The 23038-nt window shown below is 39.4% G+C and overlaps 2 protein-coding genes and 1 pseudogene across 2 annotated transcripts; all 3 read right to left on the bottom strand.

The window, feature by feature from the left end:
- Positions 1 to 1691: 1691 nt before the first annotated feature.
- Positions 1692 to 2639, bottom strand: LOC101830220 (olfactory receptor 56A3). The gene has a single exon (XM_005087462.1). It carries the CDS (start codon positions 2637 to 2639, stop codon positions 1692 to 1694), a length of 948 nt encoding a protein of 315 aa, XP_005087519.1.
- Positions 2640 to 12066: 9427 nt separating this feature from the next.
- On the bottom strand, positions 12067 to 12905 carry LOC110339579 (annotated as a pseudogene).
- A 3674-nt stretch (positions 12906 to 16579) lies between these two features.
- LOC101830496 (olfactory receptor 52E5) lies at positions 16580 to 17527 on the bottom strand. Its single transcript, XM_005087463.2, has one exon. It carries the CDS (start codon positions 17519 to 17521, stop codon positions 16580 to 16582), a length of 942 nt encoding a protein of 313 aa, XP_005087520.1. The 5' UTR covers positions 17522 to 17527.
- Positions 17528 to 23038: the final 5511 nt, after the last annotated feature.

Genomic DNA, 23038 nt, shown 5'->3' on the forward strand with positions numbered 1-23038 from the left:
AGAGCTTGAAGCTCAATCATCTTAGATTTTTTTCCTTTTTCAAGTTATTCCTTGCACGAATGAATAACTTACTTCTTCTAGTTGCTTGTATGTAGGAGGAAAGAAAAGAAACCTCTCAAGATCCCTTGAATCTAGGTAAATAATCCTCCAATATAACTGAGATCATGATTTGTTTTTTTAGTTTGCCTAACTATCATCTATGTTTCTCATAAATTGTGAATGTCCATACATCTTTATACTCCTAATCTCTAATAAGACTTCAGAATTAAAAAAAAAAAGCTCATTGGAAAATTTCCACCTAACTAGTAATGGGCCGTTGTATATTTAAAAGTCATTATGGAGTGTCTTCTGATATAGTTATACACATAAACGGAACCCTGTCCACAGAACTCGGGTACCTGTTAATTCCAGACATTAAGTTTCAAGTACAGCAATAGTGTGGAGAAACGAAGAAGAAGCGGGATGTGATGGTTCCTTTCCTAAACCAAGTAAGACAAAGTGCTTTACATGTAGGTTCTTCAAGGAGCTCTAGCTTTTGAGAATACTGGCTAACAATAATGAATTTTGACATGCAAATATGGAGGAAATGGCAGAAAGATGGCAGCTGTGTGGACACAAACTTGTTACTGGGCTCCAGTTGCATTCCATCATTAAGAGCTGACTCTTAAAACACTGTGCTCTGTTCTTAACTCATTATACAACTGGGTTAATATCTGTGATAATGAGGTTTAGTTGATGCCACTAATGCCTACAGTCACAATAAAATACATGTGCAGAGAAACCAGTGAAGAAGTAACTGGAGTTTTTGTTTTTTGTTTTTGTTTTTGTATAGTATTCACCCTTTTGGACTCTCCTATTTTAGACAAAATATAATAATGAATATTGGAAAAAATAAGAAGTCACAGAGATATGGTATTTTGTCTGTGTTTGACTTTAAGTTTTTTTTGAAAAAGGGTTCACTGTGTAGCTTTGCCTGTCCTGGAACTCACTATGTAGATTAGGCTGACCTGAAGTGCTTGGGTGAAAGGCAGGCACCACTTTACCTGGCTGAGATATGGACTTTTTGTGGAGGGAGCATTGAGTTTTTTAAAGGAAGAGTATAGACAGATAGCTGTTTTAGACTTAAATTCTATAACAGATTAAAGACCCAGGGAATGGTATTGGGGTTCAAACTTCAAGCTGAAGGTCAGAAGAGCAAAGCAGTAGGCCACTAGCTCTTACTCTACCTCAGGCTGAAAGGGCTGACCCATGTGTTCTCCTCAGAGTGGCTGGAAACTGAATACTCCTGTCTTCAGTGTGGCTGGGGAATGAATGTTCCTATTGAATACTGAAGACCCTGCTTCTATCTTTTATACCCCTCTATGGATGGGATTAAGGATGTGTGATCTGTTACTCTTTTAGACTGATTAAATCTCGTGTATTTCTTGGTGGCTTTGAACTTAGAGTGATCCATCTACTTCCTAATCCTGAGTCCTAGGGTTAAAGGTGTGTACCACCACCTCCTAGTTTATGGCTGCTGGGATTAAAGGTGTGTGTTCCTGACTTGCTGAATCCTCAGGCAGCTTTAATAAATCATAAATAAGTCACCACAAATTTCTTCATTGTAATTTCCTGAGTAAACATTTCAGCCAACTTTTCTGTCAACATAGAAAGTCATCCTGCATTATGAACACAGAGATGCATTGGCCTGTTTACCACCCCTTCTTCAGTAGTCTCTTGATTCCTTGCTTGATCTCCTGGGTTCTCACCCCATACACTATGGGATTAAGGGCTGCAGGGATGACATGGTGGAGGACATTCAGCAAGACTGGCACATCGGGAGAGACTTTCCTCTTAGCTACATGTGTGAGGATAAAGACCAAAAGAATGGTGCTGAAGAATAGGATAAGGATGAAGTGGGAACCACAGGTGCTCAGGGCTTTGGCTACAGCTCCCTCTGCCTTGAGTCTTAGCACAGCTCTCAGTATGAAGGTATAGGAGAGGAAGATGAGGATGAGGTCAGAGCCGAGCAGTGTCCAGCCTCCAGCAAACTGATAAAGGCGATTGACAGTGACATCATCACAAGAGAGTCTAGAGACAGACATGTTGGCACAGATGCAGTTCTCAATGACATTTTTCCAACAGTAATGGAGTTGTGCTGAGAGAATGGGGATGGGCAAAGGAATCAGGGCATTCCTGACCAAAATAAATGTGGCAGCCTTGACCACAAATTGGTCAGTGATGATAGATGGATATCTCAGTGGGTGACAGATGGCTATATAGCGATCAAAGGCCATGATCATAAATGTGCAGGATTCCATAGCAAGAAAGCTGTTCATGATATACATCTGGAGGAAACAGGCAGGAAAGCTAATGGGCCTGAGGTCAAACCAGAAGATAGCTAGTACCTTGGGGATGACTGTGAGGCAGAGTAAGATGTCCAGCATGGACAGTAGGCTGAGCAAGTAGTACACAGGCTCATGCAGACTGGCCTCCATCCGGATGGTAACCAGAAGAATAGCATTAGCCCCCATGGCTAGGAGGAAGAGAAGGCTGAGTGGCAGGGAGAGCCAGAGTTGCCAGCTGGGAGACCTGATGAAACAATTTAGGAGGAACTCTGAAACTCCAGTAGAGATGGTGTCATTCTTGTATGCTGTCATACTCTGTCATACAGTCATATAGCTTTGTTTTAGTGAGCTGCAAAATTAGGAATTAAATAATCAGGTTCTAACTACAGATATATGAAGGTAGAGCAAGTTGCTTTATACTCAACTGTAGCAGGCTACCCAGGTCAGTTGAATTTATCTGTTTATGTCTGCTGCCTTGTCATTTGGATACTATGGTCACTTTATGTACACAGAGGACTAATGTAAGAGGATTTATCTATACATTTGATTTTTATCCTCAAAAGAGTTGGTATATCTTTACTAAAAATGAGAAAATTACTTAGGATATTATTTACACATGCAGGTAAAATTGTGTGTTTTAAAATATATTTTCTCCTCAATTTCTTTTTAATACTCACATAAACTATAATTCCATTTAATAGTGCATTGCAACCAAAGCTTGGCACAATAAAAGGACTTAGATAAATGTCTCTTGTTTCCATAGGATTCTAGCCTTTCAATTGTATTTATTTTGCTTTAATTCTATATTTTTATCTACTCTATAGTGAAAATAGTCTATTCTTTTTTCTCAAAATGATTTTTTTATTTGCTGAGAATGTACCTTATAAAATAGTTGGTTCCTGATGATCTCCATAGATCATCATGGTTTTACAAGTCCTACTTTCTACACTAAAGAACAGTTGATTGCAGTGGTGTGATAATGGGTGAGTTCACTTGTTAACCCTTTAATCCCTGTTCACACGTATTTCCACATTGAATAATCCAGAGACATATTTTCACTCTCCATACATTTTGCTGTGAGTTTGTTCTAACTTAGGTTTTTCCTTTAGAATTCTTTTAGGCTCTAAGGTCACAAAATGGAAAACAAGAGTTTACTTGTAAAGTTTTTTATCTTTACTTGTAAGGTAGGAAAACTATTTACCCTGTGGGATGATGGTGACAACAAAAGAGTAAGCCATGGTAAGAATGTGCATATAGAGTGAGGTAGGGGCACCATGGTGCCTCCCAAGAATTACGTGGCACAAATAATAAAAGCGCAGAGACAGAGATTGGGGCTCAAGCTGAAGATCAGAGAAGCGAAGCAGCTGAACACTAGAGAGTCTCACTGAAACTCAGACTGCTCCCAACTGCATTCCTCCTCACATTGCCTTGAGTTCCTGTGTCCTCCCACCTTGTATTCCTCTCTAGTGCTGGGATTAAAGACATGGGATCCCAAGTGCTCCAATCACCTTTGTGTGGCTAGCTTCAAATCTGATGCTTGAGAAGTTTTATTTGCTGTATCATAAACAAAATATCTTCATAGAACGAGCAGAGATTATTTGGAGAGGCTTAATCTCATATTGGGGAAAAGTGGGAGAAAGAAATGTAAATAACGTGAAATAGCACTGTCATAGACATCAAAAATTCTAATGTGTACCCCCACTCCCTTTCCCAAACTGTGAGTGACCTCAAAGAGCTCTGTGGCTAGGCAATTTGGGGATCTTTCAAATCAGCCAGTTGCACCTAAGTCAGTGTAGGAAGCAGTAGTCCCTGATGAGTTGTGGGTGTTCCTATGACAATGCACTTGGTTCATTGATCTTAGAAAGTCATTCAGTGCCATGTGCAGTGGCACACACCTGCAGTCCCAGCTCTCAGGAGGCTGAGGTAGGTAGGATCCCCAGTTCAAGGCCAGCCTGGGCTACAGATAGAGACACCCTTATATGCAAACCAGGATGTTTCAATTAGTATATAACTAACAGTTTTAAAAATGGAATATGTTAGAAAACAAGTAGTTCTGGGGTTGGTGTACAGTAGTAATGCAGACCACGCAAGGCCAGCTTCCAAAATCTGTTCCAGGGTTATAAAAAGAAGGCCTCAGCATAGTTGGTTTAGGAAAAAATTCTATTTACCTAAAAAGGCCTTCAGGATAAAACAGGCTCACACGATCTGAAAGTGCCTTTCTTTTTACTGCTTCTTCAGAACTTCTCTCTGAAGGATGCCTCTTTGCTCTCTGCAGAGCTGTTGCTGCCCTGACCTCTCTACCCTTAACTCTCTGCCTTCCTAGATTGTTGCCCTCTCCTCTCTCACTCTGCCTCTGTCTTTCCACCCTCTGCCTCACTGTTCTTTGCCTCTTGCTTGTCTCCCTGCTTTCTTCCCTGTCTGCCTTCTCTCTGTTTCTCTTATTTCTCACAGCCAAACTCTGGACAATTACAGGTTGTTTTATAAGGCACTGCCAAGACTCAACTCATAAGCTAAGTCACATAGTTTTTCTTAGGTTAGGAATGTCATAATGAGCCATGTATGTAACTCTAAGTTGGTAAGGGTTCCAAGGAAGATAAATGACATTGTATATCAAGACTTAACAATAACAATTACTTAGCTGGACATTAAGCCTGAGACTGGAATTATGCACAGATTAAAGTTGTTTGAAGCTCTGGCTTTGAATCAACATAACAACACCCGGAATAATGACCCTGTGTATTTGTCTCTAGGGGCATTCAAGGGCAACCAACTTGCTTTGAATTTACTCTGAAATCTAAAGTTAGCTTGTCAGTGTGAAAGGCTGTCTTTGTGGTGAGAATTATTATTTCTGTTCATCAATATTACACAACTGAAGCAGAAAATCATCTTACGGCCATTCACAGCTATATGTGTGCCCAGAAGTATAAAACACACCACCAAAGGGCTGTGGAAAGAACCACACAGCTTCTCTTATTAGAGAGGCACAGCAATGGTAACCAAGAAAGTTATAGACAGAAAACAATCAGTTATTTATAGTTAATAAATCCAAGGCTTTACCAAGTATGGTTCCCAATAATACCTGGTGAGTTGGCTTTGCCAAGTAGGACTCTCCAACAAAGTCTAGTTGGTTGGCTTGCTAAATATTAGCTGTCTCTGTTATTCAGTCCCATTGTACTCTGCACAGTAGAAAGGAATTTAAGTTGAGGTGAAACTGGAGACCCAAAACTCTGATACACACATACATGCATATATACATACAAATATGTATCTACTATCTATCTATCTCTCTGTCTGTCTGTCTATCTACTTCTCAAATTATCTGAGTTTTTCTATGATGTTCTGCCCCATTTATAAGGATTGTTTACTAGCATCTGCATTGTTCCTGTTCTCATTGTTCATAAGTCTCAATTTCTTCCTTCATCCACATTTTTGTATTGGTTTTCATTGTTTTTCCTTGGTTCCAGGTGCTAAATCCAAACGTTTGATTAAAATCAACAAAGCTATTTCTATAGCTATTTCCCTCTACTTGTCTTTTCATTTCATAACTCCATACCCTCAAGTTCATTCTTAGGCCCTCATTTTTATTAGTTTTAAACTGTGTATAAGGAGTAGATGCTGGAAAACAATGGAGGGTGGCTGTAAGATAGCCTATAGTGTATACCTTCTAGTTTGTACCTAAGGAGCTTTCCCTTGTGACACAGAGATTAAAAACTCCACTCTCCTTTTCTATTTCAATGCATCTGCTTGTGAATTTGAGGTATAGATCAAGTACCTGCTAAGCCCATAATGTGCAGCAATTGACATAATTCTTGTTTGCTTTTCCTGTATGCACAGTACATACAACCTCAATCTAATTACAAATTTCAGAATTATCACTATAGTCATTTTTAACTTTTTATTATTAATTGCTTCCTTGTCTTCTGAGTAATTCCTTGTAAAAGTTAAATTTATGCCTTACAAAGCACAGCCTTATATCTCGCTGTGACCAAGAAACTTTCCTTGTGGATCACAGAGAATTCTTGAAAAGAAGGAAGAATGAAGGACTTTCATATTGGAAACAGGAATGATTTTGAGTGTACCTCTGGAGGCTACCGTCAAGTAGAATATCTGCTGATTGAAGCATGAAGGAAGAAGTATGTTTTGTGTCTTATAGAGCTAATTGTAGCTATTTTTATCATTAGAATTTTGGAGGATGACATGTGATCATTTTATCTCTTTCCCTCTCATTAGGGCTTCCATTTTCCCTCTCCCTTCCCTGCACTGTCTTCAGGTGTAATTCCCATTCAACAAGTATGCAACTGCTTACTCAGCCAAGAAGTTATGCACCAAGGAACACATCTCTCTCTCTCTCTCTCTCTCTCTCTCTCTCTCTCTCTCTCTCTCTCTCTCTCTCTCTCTCTCATTTTGGTTTGTGACTACAGCTTGCAAATGATAACAATAGGGTTGATTCGGAGAACTAATGCCTCTGGTTCTGGCCAGGGACATGATAAGGAATCCTAGGAGCTTAAGTCAAAATCTCAAAACAAAGACCTTGTAGCCAGAGCATTTCTCTAGGCTGATAAGGCCAGAGATTTGCACTGGAGAAGTGCAGTTCTAAGCAGTGACAGTATTGCTATATTTCCCCTGGCTTCCTGAAGTTCAGACAGGAATGCAAGAAATCTGCTCTCATGTTAGTTTAGGTGTTGCTGAGTGCACAGAATAGAAGGTAGTTTTTGCTTCTTCATGCATAATTTTCTATTTCTGTAGCCCTTGATTTTTAGCAATCCATTAACTTTTGTTAAAAAATGCTGAGTTATCTTTCTGCTACCTACTGTAGCTTTTGCCCCTTCCTCTGATGTTACCCCTACCAGAATTACTCAAAATTACTCAATAATCCACTTAAAATATATTATTGTCTGAGACCTCTGAATTTCTTTACTCATAGCTGTAAATTACCATCATTTTACCTATGTTCTACTTGATGAATGTACTGTATAGGCTTTCCATTTTTGAGTCCACTAAATATTTTGATGAAGAGAAGGAGCAGTTGGTGAGGAAGGGAGAGAAAGAGAGGGATATATCAGAAGCCAGTTCCTCATATTTGCCTCCTAACTCCACAAAGATGGTCTCTGCTCTTCTGGTATACTGACTCAGGAAAAAAGAACACAAGTTCAGGTCTAAGAGTTAGGTCTCTGATCTTCTGTTAAGGCCTCTCTACTCAGAATCACTTACCAAGAACTCGAAGCATGGTTTCTTGATTCATGAATGTTAGAGTTCTGGTTAATTCCAGGAGTAGCCAGGGTAGTTATACATCTGGAGCCTCTGGAATCTTAACCCCAGTGATCTCAATTTATCTTCTCTCAATTGCAAAAGATCCCTCTGGGAGAAACAGGCAGACAGGCAGAATAAATTTGTTTTCTTTCTTTCTGAAAGGAATCTTCCTTGGTAATCTAGCCCTATATTGGCTGTCTGTCCTGGAAGGACTAAGTACTCTCCTGGGCACAGTGTTTGTTCACACAACATCTGTATGTGCTCAGGCTTAGCTGCACATGCTCACTCAGTGCCTTCCATGGAGTCCACAAACTTAGTTTGTGTCAGCTTCCTATACACACCTGTCAGACAGATACATTCCCTAAAACTTAATGAAGAAAGTTACTCTATCACAACTCTTGTCATGGAATTAAAATCATAAAAATGCAAGTGGAAAAAAAGAAAATCTCACGGAGTTTTTAGAGTAGTCTGCTTATTACTCAACAGAATGATTTCAATTTAATGAAGTAAAAGGCATGCTTTTCTTTATGTAGTGTTCAATATACCCTGAATTACATTTTGTCATTTCAGACCACACTTTTCAGCTATGGCAGGTAAGCTTAAATCCTCAAAATATTGTCCATATCTTAATTCTTTGGAGTATATGAATGAAATTCTAGTAATTATCTTAAACTGCTTATCATCTAATTCTAACATCATTGATAATTTCAACTAACCAGGTACTTTACTCATTCTGTTTTGGGTTCTATTTCGTAATTATTTCTTTATTTACGATTCTTATTAGCTATCATATCAGACAGTTTTGAGACACTGTTTTTTTGGTACTAGATCTTATAAAAGTTAACTTTGAGAAGTTTTCTTAAGACTCATTATGAAATATGAGTAAGTTATTTGAGGTTAATTTTCTTTGTAGGACATGATTTTGTTGCTAAGATTAGTTAGGAAGCAACTAGACCTATTCCTTATGACTAATTTTGATTTATTACTGAGGAATGACTTTTTTGAACATCTCCCAAGTGCACTGGGAATTGTCTTCCTTTTAGTATGCAGTCAACAGCTATTAGAACCGAGTACTCCTATCCATAACCCTCTGGCACCATCCTCTCTTCTCTTAGCTCATGCAGTTTCCTGACATACATACATCCACTAGAGGTAGGTTCTCTGCAGATCTTCACAGTTCCTTCAACTTGCCATCCTTTTTCTTCCAAAGTTCCGGTCTGGCAAATGCCACAAATTTCATCTCTCTAAACTTTTTAGTGCCCTCCTCAACTCAGAGACACCACTGAGGAGCTTTTCCTGAAAAACCATTCTTCTTCTCTGTTCATCAAACTAGAAACTTTCAAGGCAGCCCACATATCTCTAGAGCTTCTCTCATTTGTTATCCATATTTCATATTGCCTTTACTTGCCTGACATCTGCTATCTTCAAACTCATTGCTTAACACAATTCATATAGATATATTGACATATTTGGACAGCAGACTTTACTCTTCTGTTTCTTCTTGACTTGAACCTGAAGCCTGTGGGGGAGATTAACTTTAATTTAATTGTTCTTCAGAATTTGATGTAGCTGTTTTGGAAGAATGATCATCAAAGTAGCATGGTGTTTAGGATTCAATATCTTTTATGATCTCCTTATTTCAAGCATAAAATGTCTATTGTTCATCAAAATATATTTGCTTGAATCCATGGTCATTATTTGGCAATAAATGCTGTGTAGGACAATTTAATGGGGACTATAACAGGTTTGATTTATGTTTGGGAGCAAAGTAATTGGATATCATTCCAAATATTGTGATCAAGTAGAGTCAGTGGACAAAGAAAGAACTACTTGCTGAGAAGGAAAAATGAATGGCAAGTTGTAGAAGAAAAAAATGAAGTTGCTTTTGTCAAATGGCTAATGAGGTGTTCAGACAGTGGTTTGAGAAGGCACTTAGATAGGTCACTCAGGGTCAGACTGTGTTTGGTCCTGTCAGCCATTGTTAGCATGTTTTTTCCTATGATGAGTGAATTATGAAGTTATGCATAGTAGAGATGTAAATGGCCTGGCATGGTTTGAAAAGATTGCTCTGGTAACTATATTGGACTACACTACAGGAAAAAGGAGCTAAAGCAAAAAACTTCCTCTCTAACTAGGTCATCTCAGTATTTAAATAAAGATGGTGATGTGGCTTGGGCTTGTACAGAGGTGACAGAGAAAGCAAACCAGAAGACAATAGTGGGATTCCAAGGTTGAGAGGATATGGTGAAGTGTCAGGTGTCATTATGAGAGAAAGAAAGAGTCACAGTACCTTCAAAGTTTGTGCTTGTGGGATTGAAGTGTAGAGTGTCATTAGCAAGGACAATGAAGCCTTTGGGGATCATACTTTCTGTTCCACAAATGAGCAGAATGATCTCATGCTTCTATGCCCTGGTCCATGGTCATACAGTTTTCTGATATACTCTCTTGCACTTTCTAATCTATCTATCATGCCACTCTTTGTGGTCTCTTTTCTGGTACTTCACTTTTTAAATTTTTAAATGATTTTTTATTTAAATTAGAAACAAACTTGCTTCACATGTCAATCCCAGCTCCCTCTCCTTCCCCTCCTCCCTCACCCTCCAGCCTCCCCAGCCTCCCACCCAATCCCCACTCCATTCTCCAGGGAGGGTGAGGCCCTCCATGGAGGTTCGCCAGAGTATGTCATTTAGTTCAGGGCAGGGCCGAGACCCTCTCTCAAGTGTCCAGGCTTAGAGAGCATCCCTCATTGTGGGATGGGCATCCAAAGTCCATTTGTATGCCAGGGGTAAATACTGATCTACTGCCCAAAGACCCATAGATTTCCTAGGCCTCCTCACTGTCACCCACATTCTGTGGATCTGGATCAGTCCCATGCTGGCCTTTCAGTATTCAGTCTGGGGTTCATGAGCTCTTCCTTGTTCAGTTCAGCTGTTTCACCAGTCCAGTCTTGACCTCTTTGCTCATCACTCCTCCTCTCTGTCACTGGGTTCCAGGAGTTCAGTTCAGTGTTTAGCTGTGGGTGTCTGTCTCTGCTTCCATCAGTCACTGGATAAAGGTTCTAGGATGGCATATAAGGTAGTCATCAAACTCATTATCAGGGAGTGGCATTTAAGGTAGTCTCTCCACTATTGCTTAGTTTGCCAGTTGGTGTCATCCTTGTAGATCTCTAGAAATCTCACTAGTGCCAGATTTCTCCTCAAACCTATAATGACTCCTTCTATTATGGTATCTCTCATCCTGCTCTCCTCTATTCTTCCCACCATCTAACTCCTGTCAGAATGACTAAAATAAAAAACGCCAATGATAGTTTATGCTGAAGAGGATATGGAGAAAGGGGAACACTCCTCCACTGCTAATGGGAGTGCCAACTCATACATCCACTATGGAAATCAGTATGGAGATTCCTCAGGAAAATGGGAATCAGTCTACCACAAGACCCACCAATTTCACTCTTAGGCATATACCCAAAAGATGCACATTCACACAAGGATGCCTGTTCCACTATGTTGATAGCAGCAGTATTTATAATAGCCAGAACCTGGAAGCAACCTAGATGCCCCTCAACTGAAGAGTGGATAGAGAAAATGTGATACATTTATACAATGGAGTATTATTCAGTGGGAAAAAATCGAATCTTGAAATTTACAGGCAAGTGGATGGCAGTAGAAGAAACCATTCTAAGTGAGGTAACCCAGTCACAAAAAGACAAACATGGTATGTACTCACTCATATATAAATTTTATACATGGATCAGGGGAGTGCCAGCCTACAATCCCACTGCCAGAGAGTCTTGGAAACAGGAAGGATTCTAAGAGATATATGCATGGTACCCCAGAGAAGGGGAATGAGGCAAAATCTCCTGAGCAGATTGGGAGCATGGGGGTGGGGAGGGGAGAGGAAGCCAGGAAAAAGAGAGGGGGAGAAGAGGAGGGGAGAGGAGGACATGGGGGAGCAAGAAGGTTTTCTGGTACTTTCTAGAGAAACAACATCCCTTTGTCTTTAGGGCCTTCAACATGTCTTATTTATGTGTTCTAATCTAATTTTTATTGCACTGTAATATACTTGATTTCTCAAGTTTCTGCTTTAGCCACTAGACTGTGCTCTTGAGCAAGGGGACAAAAATTGGTTTATCTTAGAGTTTCATTTTCTAGTAATACTCCTGTCACAAAATGACTTTCAATACATGTTTGAATGTTTGAAAGGAAATGTTTTTAAAAATGAATTAAATTTTAAAATTCTTTTAACATTATGTTTTTCTTACAAAGCCTGTGTACTACTCCAATCTTCCTTCCTTCCTTCCTTCCTTCCTTTCTTCCTTCCCTCCTTCCTTCCTTCCTTCCTTCCTTCCTTCCTTCCTTCCTTCCTTCCTTCCTTTCTTCCTTCCTTCTTTCCTTCTTTTTTTGGAAGACTGTATGTAAGATTCATTACTGAACATGGTTTGATGGGGTATAGGAGAGGACAATGGAAGCCCTTAGGAATGCTGGGCTGGTTATTTGTCCATAAGACCACAGTTAGGTATATATTTGACCTCACATCCATCAGGGATAAGGTGTATCTCACCACCATGTTTTCAAATTCACCTGCATTAACCATAATGAAGTTCCAAGTCTTTGAGGTGTATATCTTCTGGCAACCAGGGAACTGGAACTTGTTTCTACACAGGGTTTCTGATAACATTTCTTATTCTGTAGCTTGGTACAAGATGGACATGATAACCTGGCCAATGTGAAGGCTGTGCCCAGAGATTTGCAATCATCACATACTTATTTGTCTGGAGCAAGTCATCCTTAGCAAAAGACAATGTTTTGTTGATGCAGATGAGGTGGGGTCTCACACAAATATGAAAGCTGCCTCACCACAACTCTGTTATTTTTGGGTATAAATACAGTCAGCTTCTAGGACTTTGGAGGAGAGTTGCTCATATTCACCTGACATCATGTGGCTATAAAATGGGAATTTGCCAACTTTTGCAGTCTTCCATCCTAAGTCAAAGATGCAAATCTTGGCCCCAGGGATGTATTGAAAGAAAGACATTGGGTATGACTTATAAATGTTAATACCAGGATGGGGAACAATGATAACAAGAGTATAAAAAGAAAGGAACTCATCCACATTTCTTTGGGTGAATATTTATTTTCTACTGCCACTAGTTTTCCTTGTGACTTAATGTGGTTTAATTTGGTTTTTATGTTTGACTTTGAAAAAATTCACAGTCCTTAATCTCTGGAGGAGATTGAAATATTATACATCAATTTCTTTAGTGCTTTCTGGAGAAGTGTGCAACAGAAACCACTGGAAGGAAAGTGTGTAGCTCACATTGTCAACCATTTTCAGGGAAGAAACCAGGACTGCATTTGTGTCTTTTTAATTTATGCCTTCTAATTGTGATTTTTGAACACTCTGCATGGGAAAAATCAGTAAGGGGTCTGATCCCTAGGAGAAGCTAATTTCCTCCCCTAAGTCATTAGTTTCCTATAGTTCTTTGTCTAGGGGTGGAACACTGTGAAAATTTCCCCTTTAAACATTAACATGTCCATTGACATTGATGTTGATGTGTTTTTGTTTGTGCCATTTGAACTTGTATTTCAGGTTAAGAGCTGTGTGTTTGTTCCAGGACACTTGGATTCCATTAGGAAGAATATTCAAAAAATCCCCTCATGTTTTTTCCTCCCAAGCCCTGTATTCATGTTGCTTTTAATTCTTTGTCCCAATGTCAATAACCTCTCTTTCTTTCTTTTCCTATGTCAATAAACTCTCTTTGCCTATCTCCTTCCCATGAACATTCAGACCAACTTCTCAGGGCATCATTGGCATCTTTAAAGAACCTTCACACAGGTGACCTTTCAGAGTGATCTGAAGGTCATTGCTCTTGGTGTGTAGAGTAGATGCACCAGGCACAGAGGAGGCTTGATCATAATCCTTCATATTAGAATATAAAGAAGGTGACATGAATTTCTCTTAATTTAATGTATTCACTCTAACGTCAAACCTGTTTAGCAGGAACTGGAAAAAAAGAGAGGTATTTAAGATGATGGATGATGGGTGATTCTGGGAAGAGAAAGTCATCCGGTGGAAAAGGGTGCTATAGTTTTCCTCCCTTCTGGGAGCTTGCTTATTAGGGTTAAACATTATAAGAATGGCTCTGGGCTGAATGGCATGGAGTAGAGAGAACAAAACTAATAAGGAGAATGCAAGCATATGTATTCCCAAGACAAAAGACAATGAGAAGATGGAAAAAGAATTCCTGAGATCAGAGGAAAAATAAACTGTAATGAGAGTAGAAAGGACAGAGGGCCATGTGTGTGTGTGAGAACTGAAGATCAGAAAGAGGAGTTGATACTTTTAGAAAACGAGTAAGGAAGTAAGAGGTAGACTACTAACATTTCTAATTAATGATGACTACCTGAACAAAAGTGGGGCAGAGACAATTCTTTCTCCTTCAAATCTACATTTGGCTTCACATTCTTATGAGAACTCGATGAAGGCTGCTCACGATATGCTCTGTCGAAATCTGGCACCAGCAAAATATCCAGAGATCTACAAGGATGACCCCAACTAAGAATTTAAGCAATAATGGAGAGGCTACCCTAAATGCCCTTCCCCAATAATGAGAGTCATGACTACCTTATATTCCATCCTAGTGCCTTCATCCAGTAGCTGATGGAAGCAGAAACAGATACCCACAGCTAAACATTGAGCCGAACTCCTGGAATCCAGTTGCAGAGAGGGAGGAGTGATGAGCAAAGGGGTCAAAACCAGCCTGGAGAAACCAACAGAAACAGCTGACCTGAACAGGGGGAGCTCATGGACCCCAGACTGAGAGCTGGGAAATCAGAAGAGGACCAGACCCCCTGAATGTAGGTGTCAGTTAGGATGACTGGGCAGTCTATGGGGCCTCTGGTAGTGGATCAGTATTTACCCATAGTGTACGAATGGACTTTGGGAGCCCACTCCTCACAGAGGTATAGTATCTCAGTCTAGACAAATGGGGGAGGGCCTAGGCCCTGCTCCAAATGATGTGACAGACTTTGAAGATCCCCTATGAAAGGCCTCACCCTCCCTGGGGAGCAGAAAGGGAATGGCATAGTCAATGCATGGGGGGAAGGGGAGGAGGAGAGGGAGAGGGAGAGAGAACTGGGATTGACTTGTAAAATAGGATTGTTTCTAATTTAATAAAAAACCATAGCTAATTTAAAAAGATATGCTGTGTTAAGTTTCTTCAGATCCTTGAGCCCTTCTGTATGGTACAGGTCCTTGCAAAGTGTATGAGTTGAGCTTTGGTTGGTACTGTCTCTACCTTGCCTTGTAGCAGTTCTTTATCCTGTGATTTTCTTTAATTTCCCTTCAATATCTACTCTCATATGCCATCATCACAGCATTTCTAGGTATAAGCCTAGCTTTAATTCCCCAATACCATGGAGATGACTTGATGCCTTCATTTTATAATGAAGTAGTGCCCTTTAGATGGACATAGTGCTTTCTAACAGGCAGGAATAGTTCTATACTCTGTTTCTTAGGAAGGAAAATTTATATTAGAATTCAGATCTATTTCTTTCCCTGGAGAAATGCAACCTTACTGGGCCTGAGGAAGTTGGTGAATCAGGAGCACAGAAAGGTTTTAAATTCTTGAATGTTCATCTTTGGTCTTTATATCCTATGATTCCCAAATTGAGGTCACTATTTTCCTTGAAGGTAGTTTTCAGTTTTGGTTTTAACAAATGTATTAATTACTGTCATTTTCCACCCATTCCCTTTCCTATTCCTCCCATCTTATAGCCAGCTACATACTTTTATGTCATGTATATTTATTTATACATAAATCTAGGCTGTATCTGTAATAAGAGCAGGAAGTATTTATTTTTCTTGGTCTGGTTTATTTTACTTAAACCAATAATCACCAGGGCTGATGGTGTTGTTAAATTGGTAAGCTTTTTATTACAGTCGATTATGACTAAGGTCACAAGCACCCATGACTATTCAAAGTGCTGAAAATAAGTGATTGTGAATACTAAGTATGGGTTGGATGTCTATGTCAACCTGCAGTTCTCCCTGTAATAGCTGGAGGACAGGGGATACTGCTTACAGCAGCTATGGTTGCCAGTGTAAAACTTACCCAAGATTAAGCCATTTAAAATTTTCAGCAAGGATGTGGGAGGGGATACTGAAGTCCTACCTCTAGTTGAAGTGTTTTTGTCAACTTATGATTGCTAGGGGAGGGAGAGTCATACATGTACAAATAGTTTCATTAATTAAAGTGTAGGAAATTTGAACACAAATGAGCATAATGTTACAGAGGAACTTCAGATGATTGTCTAGGCAGCGTGATGTGTCTGTCAAACTTAGTGTTTATAAATTATCCTTCTGTGGTCTTTGATGGAGTTGAAGGCAGACAGTTATAATCAGTTTTCCCTAATTATGATAAGACACAAGTTACATATAAGACTTTAGACTTACAAAGATAGGATAGATGATATTTTCTTTAAATCTTACTAAATGTTAAAGGGCTAACTATTGTAACTATAGTTCTTACTTGATAACTGTTCTGTTACATATAATTTGACTATGTTAAAGTTAAAACCTTTCTTTTTATTTAGACAGAAAAGAGGAGATGATGGGAGATGTCATTCTGTAAATCTGTTTCTTATTGGTTGTTGAATAAAGCACTGTTGGCCAATAGTGAAGCAAGATAGGTATGACTAGGAGTCAAGGAGGATTCTGGGAAAAAGAGGCAGAGAGAGACACTATGTAGACAGCTAGAGTAAGAGGTCCAGACCCTTTTCTCTGGTAAGAGAAATAATTAGATTAACAATTATGGGTTAAATACTTAAAGTCAGAGATAGCCAGTAAGAAATCAAACAAACGGCCAACAGCTTCATAATTAATATAGTGTCTTGTGTATTATTTGGGAGCTGAAACTGTAGCAGGGTCCAGGCAACTGGCAAGGAAGACTACACTCTACAGTTTCCTTATTGTATTGTTCTGGAAGATTGTGGAGGCAAATTTCAGTGGATTTTAGGGTTAAGCATTCTTAGTACTCTCTCCCTTATCTGTTTTGTCCTGACTCCATAGATAACAGGGTTTAGGGCAGGAGGAACAACCACATACAGGTTGGCTAGAAGTATGTGTATGCATTGAGGGACATTGTGGCCAAATCGATGTGTCATGAAGGAGAAGAGGGCTGGTAGATAAAAGGCCAACATGACACACACATGGGAGCCACATGTGCTAAGGGCCTTGAGCCGAGCATCCCAGGATGGAAGGTGAAAGACTGTTTGGAGAATACGGATGTAGGAAAATCCAATCACAGATAGGTCGATGTATCCCACTGAGAAAGCAACTAATCCATAAATGACATTAACCCTGATACTGGCACATGCTAGCTTTGCCAAACCCATGTGTTCACAGTAGGTATGGGGGACAATCCGGACACCACAAAATGGCAACCTCAAGATGAGAAATATAAATGGAGTCACAAACAACAAAGTCCTGACTATAATGACTACACCAAGAACAGCTATCACCTTATTGGTGAGGATAATGTTATACCTCAGTGGGTTACATATGGCAACATAGCGATCTATGGCCATAACTGTCAGCACCACAGATTCCAGGCCAGTGCATATGTGTATGGTATACATCTGTGTGATGCAGGCCTCAAACACAATCTCCCTGAGATTGAACCAGAAAATGCCCAGCATCTTGGGAATGGTGGCTGTGGATAAGCCCAAATCAGTGCAAGCCAACATGGCAAGGAAATAGAACATGGGCTGGTGGAGGCTGCGTTCGGCTTTGATCACAAATAAGATGATGCTGTTCCCCAGGACAGCTATTAGATACACTGCAAAGAAGGGTAAGCCAATCCACAGGTGTACATCTTCCAACCCTGGAATCCCTATCAGGAGGAAGGAGGAAGGGTGAAACTGTGTCTTGTTGGACTGAAGCATGTTGGTGGGAACTTATCACAGACACATTTATTGTAGTTTTCTGGCTTCCACTGAGAGACGCTAGCTTCTTTCATAGTATGTTGTGCAATTCCTGCAGAAGTGGAAAACCCATTCTTTAATTCCATAATATAGCACATGAGACCTACAGAGGGAATAGGAGATACTTTAACTTTAGAAAATTTTCCTTGTATTTATAGAAAAAAATGCAAAAACCTTTCAAACTTAGAACAAGCACATCTTCATTCATTATTCCTCCAGTCTTTAAGGAAGAACTTATATACTTTAATTTAGCAATTATCTTTTGATAATCACACCAGTCAATTAGATCAGAAAGTATATAACCAATACAGAGTCTCTCTCTCTCTCTCTCTCTCTCTCTCTCTCTCTCTCTCTCTCTCTCTGTGTGTGTGTGTATGTGTGTATGTATGTACACCATGCAATATATCACTGGACTGGGTTTAGGAGATGATGATTCAACAGGTTTGTTTTGTGTAAAGATACATTTCTTTTGTAATGCATTTGATCTCTATTAATATGTAGTACATTTTCAGTTCCTAAGATGTGAAAATACTGAATGAATTTTCTTTCATTTAAATTATTTTGTCTTGTTTAACTACCATGGCATGTTGAATCTATTTTTTAAATATTCTATATATTTATATTTTATTTATATCCCAATGTATATATTTTCTTATTTTTAGACTTTGCTGCTTTACATTTTATTGTTAATGTAATTTACTGATGAACATTGTTAATCTGAACTATTATAGAATTGTCCCACTTGTATTTTCATTTTCCTGTTTCTATAGGTCTAAGGCTTCTAGAAAGACCAACACAAAACTAGCGTATTAATTGCTTCTTAATGGTAGAGTGCAATTGTTAGTATCCTAAAATGTCTAACATATGTTAAATATTTCAAAGCATGAGAAATAGAGGTCATAACAATATTAATTGTGTTAATGAGAGAGCTACAGAAAGAATTTTGCAAAGCTAAAAAATAGAGATAACTCATTTATTATGTCAGAAAAAAATAAAAATAGGGAGGGTCCAAAGTTGATGAGATTAAAACTGCCAAAGGATTAAGGGTCTGGTACTAAACAAACCTCAATACTTGTGAGGCTTATGTCAGAGCACCATGAGTTTGAGGTCTGCCTTGTACTACACAGTAAGATACTGTTCAGTCAACAAAGTTAGCTTAGAATCTCACATCAGATCTACAACTAAAGAAATTCACATGTACAGGTTATGTCACAAAACACAAACAATAGGAAAGTGTGTGATATTATTTTGCCTTCTAAATCTGACAGTACTTCAGAAATGGTGTCCAACAAGTATTACCTATTTGAATACTAGTACACAGAGTTTAAACAGCAATGATAAACATCACCAAAATTCAAAGCATTTAAAGAAGACAGAAACAGCTCAATGAACATAGAAAAAAGCAGTATATATCTGATTGATGTACAATAAAACAAAAATAAACATTCAATGAAGTAACTAAGACAATCAAGTATTTGATAAGTAAATTCAGTAAATGGTAATACTGAAGAAAATTCACATCAAAATGATGGGATTGAAAACCTCAATAAATGAATTAGAAAACTCAGAGGAAAGTCTTTTAAATAGAATGGATTGAGTAGAAGACAGAATATCAAGACTCAAAAATAACCTAGAGAAATTGAACTGCCACAGGAAAGATGAAAAATTTGAAAGAGCGCACAAAAGTGTTAATGGAATTCTTAATTGGTCTAATTAATAAAAACCTGGAGTCAGTTTGGAGGAAAATGCTGAGAGATCAGAGAGAAGATCTTTAGAAGACATTTTTAGAGGTTCCTGGAGTAAGGCATTTAAAATTCTAAGTGACTACTGGTATCAACCTAGTTTACTGACCTGCAAAATTTTCTACGATATAAGCAGCCTACTAAAATAATAAAAGCAAAATGGGCAAACCAAAAACCCAACAACTAAATAAAGAATAAAATTAAACAAAAAGCACAGTTGGAAAAAGCAAGTAAAGAAGTTAAGGTTTATGGTTAAGTTTGTCTTTATATTGTTGTGGTTTCTTGTGACTTTAATCCCCATTTTCCTTGGAGAGTAATTTTCAACTCAATGATTATTTTTAAACTTCATACTGTGTTTCTTATTATATGACTTGATTTTCCTAAACATTAGTTTTGGGAAATTTTATGATTTAGTTAATGCTTTAAAATATTTTGATATACTTAAAATAACTATTAATTTGACAGTAACATCACTTAACCCTCTATTTTGCTCGTGAAATTACTTTCTCCTGCACCATAACTAATTGGCCATTTGATCTCATCTAAAAAGACAAATAGAAATGTATGAGAAGAAAAAGACACCATCTATGCCAGCTGACCTGCTTCCATGAACATTTCCCTATGTATACTACATACCATTCTTTATTCATGTGCTCCTGACTGCACACATGCTCCTACATGTGTTGAAACTAGTTTGATTTCTTATCACTGTGGGTGCTGGTATCTGATTTTTAGCAAAGAATACGAGTTATTTCTAGTTGACCCTCCACGATGTACCTGGGTATCTGTCTGCTGAGTTACTGGTTGACCCGCTGGTACTCATTTACTCTTTGGAGGCCCTTCTATCAGCATTATCAGAACTTACTCACCCACCTCCGTCCAACATCTGAGACATCATTTGTGAAGAACTGGATGCCACAGACTGTAACCTGTGTGGGACCAAGTTCTCAATAACCAGAGCAGTGGAATTTAACAAGACCTCTAGTCCTCTGGGGACAGCCTCCTCCCAGTGAACTATATCTGAGGACTGGATAAAGAATAGACAATTCCAACATATTTCAGGGTAGACCCCTTTCTACTTGTGGTTGCCAATGACCATTTATCTGTACAGCACCTAGAGAATACTCTCCCCTTAACATGTCCCAGGAGGGTAGCTACTCAGAGGCATAATGGCTTCAAACTAATACTTTATATCTCAGCATGATAGTAGGTGAAGTTGCTTGTCAGAGAAGCAGTAAAGGCAGGAAAAGAGCAGCACTGTAGGAAACCCCAGCATTTCCTCAAAGTCATCTCTGAAACAATTGTAAGTTAATATGTAAAAAAGAAAGATGATGCTAATTCATTTCCAAACCTTGATACTTCCCCCCCACACTTTTTGTGAGCAATTTAGTGTCTCCAATTCTATTAATTAATAAAACAAAATAAATATAACTTTAAAGGAAGAAGTATAGTTTAAGGATATGATTTTTATTATAATTTTATCATATTCATTCTTTGAAATTGTCACACATGTGTGCAGTGCATTCTGTTGACCCTCATCCCCAACTCTCTCTTATCTCCCTCACTTCCCTTGTCAAACTGCTCCTCTTCCCCACAAATCTGTTTCTTGCATTTATGTCTTTTTTAATTGGTTTTGTGACCTGCTGAGTTTTTTCAGGCCATTTATGTAACTATGGGTTTGGAACTATCCTTTGGAGCCTGATGACAACGGAAGACAATGCATGTCCCTTTGCAAACCCATCAGCAGTTAATAATTTGCCAGGGAGTGGTCGGTACCCATGAGCTACTCCCTCACCCACGATTGACTAATGACAGGCCCATTGCAGTCAGGTTTAGTTGCTGTGGGATCCTAACTGCCATGGCTGTGTTGTGTCCCTCCTGTGATACTCCCTGAACCCTCCCACCCTCAGTAAGCAGTGTCATCCTTAGCAAGTGGTGCCACCCTCAGTGGACAGTGCCAGTCTCATGGAATGGTGCAGGCCTCAGTGGTCAATGCTGGCCTCATGGCCACTACAATATGAATTTGCAGCAAGAGAAAAAAAAAGGAAGGAACTCTTTTTTTTTTGGTTTTTCAAGACAGGGTTTCTCTGTATTGTTTTGGAGGTTGTCCTGGAACTCTGTACACCAGGCTGGCCTCAAACTCACAAAGATCTGCTTGCCTCTGCCTCCCAAGTGCTGAGATTAAAGGCATGAGCCATCAATGCCCAGCTAAGAAAAGGCACAGTAATTAACAAACACCTTCCAAGACTGCTTCTCCCAAAAAGTTATTTTATTCATGTTTTTCTTTTTTATTAACTTTTTTATTTAAAAATTATCTTTCATTTTATTTTTTCCTTTTTTATTATTTAATATAGAAACAAGTTTGCTTCGTATGTCAATCCCAGCTCCCTCTTCTTCCCCTCCTCCCCTGCCCAAAGCCCCCAAGTCCCCCAGCCCATTCCTCCTCCACTCCCCAGGGAGGGTGAGGTCCTCTATGGGGAATCTCCTAAGTCTGTCACATCATCCTGGGCAGGGCCTAGACCCTCTCCCATGTGTCCAGGCTGAGAGAGCATCCCTTCATGTGGAATGGATAAATGCTGATCTACTACCTGAGGCCTCATAGATTGTTGAGACCTCCTCATTGACACCCATGTTAGGGGGTCTGGATCATTCCCATGCTGGCCTCTCAGCATTCAGTCTGGGGTTCATGAGCTCCCCCTTGTTCAGGTCAGCTGTTTCTGTGTGTTTCACCAGCCCAGTCTTGACCCCTTTGCTCATCACTCCTCCCTGTCTGCAACTGGGTTCCATGAGTTCAGTTCAATGTTTAGCTGTGGTTGTCTGCCTCTGCTTCCATCAGCCACTGGATGAAGGCTCTAGGATGGTATACAATGTAGTCATCAGTCTCATTATTGGGGAAGTGTATTTAAGGTAACCTCTCCACTATTGCTTAGATTGCCAGTTGGTGTTATCCTGGCAGATCTCTGGAAATCTCACTAGTGCCAGGTCTCTCCTCAAACCTATGATGGCTCCCTCCATTATTGTATCTCTCAACCTGCTATCCTCTATTCTTCCCGCAACTCAAACTTCTTGCTCCCTCATGTCCTTCTCTCCCCTCCTTTTCTCCCCCCTTTTTTCCCAGTTACCTCTCCCCTCTCCCCATGCTCCCAATCTGCTAAGCAAATCCTGTCCCATTTCCCTTCTCTGGGGTGCCATGCATGTCTCCCTTAGGGTCTTACCTGTTTACCAAATCTCTGGTGGCAGGATTGTAGGCTGGCAATCCCGTGCTCCATGTCTAAAATCCATATATGAGTGAGTATATATCATGTTTGTCTTTTTGAGACTGGGTTACCTCATTCAGGATGGTTTCTTCTAGTGCCATCCATTTGTTTGGTGTTGACACTAAAATAGACAGGTAGACAAATGGAATTGAATTGAAGAACATAACATTAACCCACACAACTATGAACACCTGATCTTTGACAAAGAAGCTAAAACTATACAATGGAAAAATGAGAGCATCTTCAACAAATGCTGCTATGAACATAGTGGAACAGACATCCTTGTTGTATGAATGGGCATCTTTTGGATATATGCCTAAGAGTGGAGTTGCTGGGTCTTGTGGCAGGTTTATTCCCATTTTTCTGAGGAATCTCCATACTGATTTCCAAAGTGCCTGTACAAGTTGGCACCCCGACCAGCAGTGGAGGAGTGTTCCCCTTTCACCACATCCTTTCCAGAATAAATTGTCATTGGTGTT

Source organism: Mesocricetus auratus, unplaced genomic scaffold (genome assembly GCF_017639785.1).
Source record: "Mesocricetus auratus isolate SY011 unplaced genomic scaffold, BCM_Maur_2.0 Super-Scaffold_4256, whole genome shotgun sequence".
In the NCBI taxonomy this organism is placed as follows: Eukaryota; Metazoa; Chordata; class Mammalia; order Rodentia; family Cricetidae; genus Mesocricetus; species Mesocricetus auratus.